Source organism: Anopheles merus, unplaced genomic scaffold, assembly GCF_017562075.2.
Source record: "Anopheles merus strain MAF unplaced genomic scaffold, AmerM5.1 LNR4000864, whole genome shotgun sequence".
NCBI lineage: Eukaryota > Metazoa > Arthropoda > Insecta > Diptera > Culicidae > Anopheles > Anopheles merus.
This window is the reverse complement of record NW_024428444.1, coordinates 9913-15280: the sequence shown is the minus strand read 5'-3', so window position 1 is coordinate 15280 and position 5368 is coordinate 9913. Positions and strand designations below refer to the sequence as shown.

At 37.6% G+C, this 5368-nt stretch overlaps 1 protein-coding gene across 1 annotated transcript; it reads left to right on the top strand.

Moving 5' to 3' along the window:
• The first annotated feature begins 3153 nt into the window (after window positions 1–3153).
• LOC121603117 (putative nuclease HARBI1) lies at window positions 3154–4427 on the top strand. The gene is made up of 4 exons (XM_041931837.1): window positions 3154–3314; window positions 3381–3807; window positions 3876–4017; window positions 4086–4427. Exons 1-4 carry the CDS (start codon window positions 3202–3204, stop codon window positions 4385–4387), a joined length of 984 nt encoding a protein of 327 aa, XP_041787771.1. The 5' UTR covers window positions 3154–3201; the 3' UTR covers window positions 4388–4427.
• The last annotated feature ends 941 nt before the right edge of the window (window positions 4428–5368 follow it).

Below are 5368 nucleotides of genomic sequence, written 5' to 3'. Positions count from 1 at the left end.
GACAGCCCTGCTGTCAACAGTGAGCCCTCAGGATGAGGCAGCGGTCTGTCCACAACATCTTTCCGTTTTAATTAGGCCGGTATGGCTTAAGCCGACGCAGCGGTTTTAATATAATTAAAACCGGCGTGGCAAGTGTACGGCTCATGGGACGCTATGTAACAGGGGAGAGTGCAGACCGCCCCCTTTAAATGCTTTAAACTAGCGGACGGATTAAATCAAATACTATCCACAGATTATTATTCAAGTCGATCTGTCACACCGGGTGTTATAAACGCGACGTTCTTAGACTACCATGCAGGGACCTGCTGAAATCAAAGAAGGGAAGGGAAGGAGAGAAAGGAGTATAAAGGAGGGAAAGGATGGAAAAGAGGGTAAGGAGGGAAGGAATGGAGGGAAAGGAGGGAAAGGAGGGCGGGAAAGGGGGAAAGGAAGGAGGGATAGGAGGGAAGGGATGGTGGGAAAGGAGGGAGGGAAAGGAGGGAAAGTATAGGAAGGAAGGAAAGGAGCCCCGTACCGTAGTAGTAATGGGGACTTCAATTGCCTCTGCCACGCGTTGGAGCGCCACAGCGGAGGGAAGGGAAGAGAGTGAAGTTGGAGACGCCCATTACGAACGACAGATCTACTGAGTGAGATAGGAATGCACAAATCTCTATTATAAAACTCTAGTAAAGGCTGATCAGCGTTACTTTACAGCGGATGCTTGGATGATTTTTATTTAGTTTATTTGTGTTACTTAGTTAGAAGTAGTTAATGTTTTTAGATACATTTTATGAATTTTTATCAATTCGAAAAACACAAGAATTAAACCTATCAGATAAAATATTTCTTATTTTGTAGATGATATATAGCAGTAAAACAAATGCTTTAAACTAGTCGACGGATGAGTTAAATATTATCCACAGATTGTTATTTAAGTCGATCTGTCACACCGGGTGTTATAAACGCGACGCTCTTAGACTGTCATGTAGAAAAATACCGTATTTGCTTTAGAGTTCGTACCGATAACTTCTAAAAACAATCTGGTCACTCCGCGCCAGCAATCGGTCTGCTGAAATCAATTGCTCCTAGTCAATACTCCATTGCCAGTAATCAAAAATGGAGGATGCTAGTCAAGAATCGATTGCGACTTTTCAAAAAAAGTATGCTGCTAGTCTAAACTCAATTGGAAAACCCTGTAAATATTCCCAATTCTTTATCTCTAGATAATAGAAAAATTTATATAAAATATTACCCAACTTAAGCGATAAGAAATGATTTTATTAGTTAACAAAAAAAAGCATAAAAAACAAGTTTAATTAAATGAAAAGAATAACTTCAAACAATTTCATTATTTACGTTATTCTATTGAAGGGGGAGGTGTAGCATATCTGCTATACAGAACTTATTATAATACACACTATCAGCTATAGACACATTGTGACACACATCAGAAAGCCAAATCACACTATTGCAACACATTCATTATAACACACTCAGCAAATCAGATCATACCATAACAAAGCAACCGGAAGAATTCATATTCATTCATCGTTCATATAAAAACAATTGTGACACACTACTTGAAAACACCCAAAAGACGCATAATAAGCAAATCAGGCGTTACTGCAGGCAAACTAGGTGAACCGAGAACACATAGCAACGTATTGCTAAAAGCGCAGTGTAGGCAATGATCGACGAACGCACTCGTTCTTTGGCTAGAACAGTTGAAACTTTCCAGAACCTTTGTAAAAACACTAAAAGCGCAGCATAGGCACAAATTGACAAACACCCTACACTATTTCAATTTATAAATTGTTTCCAATAACAATAACATTTAATTAGGACAAAAACATATTCCAAAACCAAATCTACGAAACCCATAACATATCTTGAGTATAAATAAAACCAATTCCGACCATGGCAAGTCAGATTCGTTCGGAATGCCAAGATAGGACGTTACGCTTCCTAATACTTCGCCTTCCAACTTAATTCAAGAGTTTAGTTATGTCCCCCTACCCAAGGTAAGGCTTCTAAACTCCAACATTTCCAGTAAGGGAAACCTCCTAAAGGTGTCTATGATCGCCTGGACGATCAAGTGTTGAAAAGTCCGCTTCGAACGAAGTGTTATTCCACCTCGGCTCATGTCAGTAAAAACTGACCGACCGCGATGGTACGCGTTGATCAGTTGAACCGTATGTACACTCATCAGAATATTTGGCCACCTTAGCTATCACCCTAACCCATTACAGAGCCTATTCCAAAAGGTGTCTAACTCCAAATAATTTTCTAATTCTGGGGCCCTTTCCGTTGTAAATTCGTAGGCTGAAATTTCAGCCTGTCAGCTATTTGCATTGTATAGCAGTTTTCGGGCAGCTATCTAAGTGGGTATAATATACAGGTGGGCTTATCCCAAGGTGTATTTTTATCGCTTCTGTTTCTGAATGAAGATTTTAAGAGTGTTTTGAATATTCGTCAAGCCTCAAGAAAGCTCGTTGGAGCAAAAGTTTTCACTCGTTCTGTCAAAAAGTGATGTTATATTGGTTCTAAAATTACAGCAATTATCCGCAGTACGCGATACTCGATATACGTGAATTCGCAGTACGGGATTCCTCTAAATTTGACAGCTCCATGTGTTTTTTGCAAATATTTTAATTCTTTGAAATATTTTATGCTATTGATGAATTTTTTAGATGTTCTTAAAGCATTTTGCATAAAATTTGTGCAAAAGATACCTGTTTTACAACAAAAAATATTAATGCAAAACTCTGTGGCGATATTTTGCAACCACCACCACCTAATCTCTTTAATGCACCTTGGGATAAATGTAAACAACACCGTATTTTCGAGTAGATACTAGAATCTAATTCTAGCTTTGTGGCTAGAATAATCTAGACTGAAAATTGCAGGTTAGTTTTTTGTGTGGTTTTGTATGGAGTGTTTACATGATTTCAGCCTCCAACTGTCAAACTCCATACAAAAAAACTGACTAGAATCGTGAAGGGCCCCTCTAATTGAAATTATTCAGCCGGTGAAATCGTTCGTCGCAATCCATTCGTCGCTCAATTCAAAATAAACGTATGACAGCACCATTCATGCGTTTATAATCTGGTATTAAGCTCTGTCACTGTCATTTGGATTGCTATGTCATTCTTGTTTTTGTTGTTGTAACAGTTTGATATGTGTGTTTCTTGTTGTAATTTTACCACTTAAAACAAATTAAAAATGAATTACATGCAATTTTATGATGATGATGACGAAGAAGAACAACTGTTGTTGAGGAATACTAGTAGGAAATTTAGAAAAGAAACAGATCCTTTGCAACTACCTGATCAAGCGTAAGTAAATGCAATACAATACAATCCTTAGTTAAATTTTCTTACCAATTTTTTTTTACATTTTAGGTTTATTGAAAGCTTCCGGATCACCAAAGCAATATTTTCAAGCATTTTAGACAAAATTCGAAACAAGTTGAACACACAAAAAAGTAACGGCGTTGATGCAACAAGCAAGTTGGCATCATGTCTTATTTTTTTTGCAGAGGGCCGCTACCAGCATGGTCAAGATTTTTTGGTGGCATTAGCGCAGCAGACCTTTTCGGACACTCTACGTGAGGTCATACCACCGCTTCTAACTTTATTAGGTGACTGGATTCGTTTGGAGATGACACCAGACGAAAAAATAGAAGCAAAGCAGTATTTTTTTCAAAAAACTGGAATAAGAGATGTCGTAATGTGTGTCGATGGAACACACATACGCATCATGAAGCCACGCTTTAGACCAATGCCGTATCTTAACCGTAAAAAGTATTATAGTATCAACGCTATGATTGTAAGTATCCTTGGAATACATTAATGTGTATTAACTTTGCTGAACGTGTATGCATTCAAATCTTACAGGTGTGTGATCATAAATGCCGCATTAGAGCAGTTGATCCGAGATTTTGTGGATCTTCTCATGATTCGTACGTATGGAATTCCAGTCCTGTACGTGATCATTTTGAAAATATGCATGCCACTGGTGGAACCGATAAATTATTAGGTAACATTCAAATGAATTAAGGTTTATACAATGGGTTCATTAATGCTTTATTAACAACGTTTTTGTAGGTGATGCAGGATATCCAGCTGAGCCTTGGCTCGTAATGCCATATCGTGATCCTGAAGAAGGATCCGTTGAGTCTAATTTTAACATTAGACATACCAAAGGAAGGAACGTTGTCGAACGTACAATAGGAATATTGAAAACACGCTTTAGATGTTTATTTGGTGCTAGCAATAGGCTTAACTATGATCAAAAAAAAAGTGGAGATATTCTTAACATATGTTGTGCATTGCACAACATATGCATTCAGAACAACATTGAATGGCAACATGACATTGAAGAAATGTTAACAGCATTTAACGAATAAAATATCTTCAACTGGGATATTATAAGAAAACCTGTAGAGTATTCAATATATACACCCGTTCTTTATTTCTTCTCGCCAGGTACTGAATCTTAGCCTGCACTCTCCGATCTTTTACACATATACCATATAAAGTACTGTAGTTTTACAATAAAACTTCTCTGGTGTACGTTGATTGTTTGCCACACATTCAATAAAAAAGGATTTATTAAATTCTATTCGTTATTAATCGCTGTAAAATGTTTAATTATTTTGGTTTTTTTTTAAAGCTAACAATGCAAAACTTATTTCTAACTCCTTATTTGCTATAGCTTCTTCTTCTTCTTCTTTGGCTCAACAACCGATGCTGGTCAAGGCCTGCCAACACACTTGTGGGGTTGGCTTTCAGTGACTTATTGATTTCCCTCCATAGCAGGATAGTCAGTATGGCGGCACGGTCTATTTGGGGCTTGAACCCATGACGGGCATGTTGTTAAGTCGTACGAGTTGACGACTGTACCATGAGACCGGCCGTTTGCTATAGCTAGTTTAAGCTCATTTTTTTGTTTGGCTATTTCTTGTTGAAATTCGAATTTGCGATTTTCTAAGTCCAACGTTTTGATAGCTACATCGCGCCTAAACTCTAAATCTTTTTTCTTACAATCTAACTCTTCTTTCCTTAATTCTAGTTCCTTTAACTTTAATTCATAGGTTTTTTCTTTAATTTTGTTGTATCTTATTTGCTCAATCAATCTAAGTTGATTGAGGGATTTTTTAGTTTTTGTAGGAGTGGCATCGTTTGATTCTTCCTCATCAATTATTTGTTCCATCTCTTCACCATGGACCAAATTGTTTACAAGAGGAACCTCTTCGACGACTTCGGTAGCCATGGCAACAACAGGTGCACATTGGTTTACACCCATCACATCGCAGCTTGTTCCTGAAGCGGTCAGTTCCATGTCCATCATCTCTATTACATGTTTTTCCAAAGCGGAAAAAACTGTT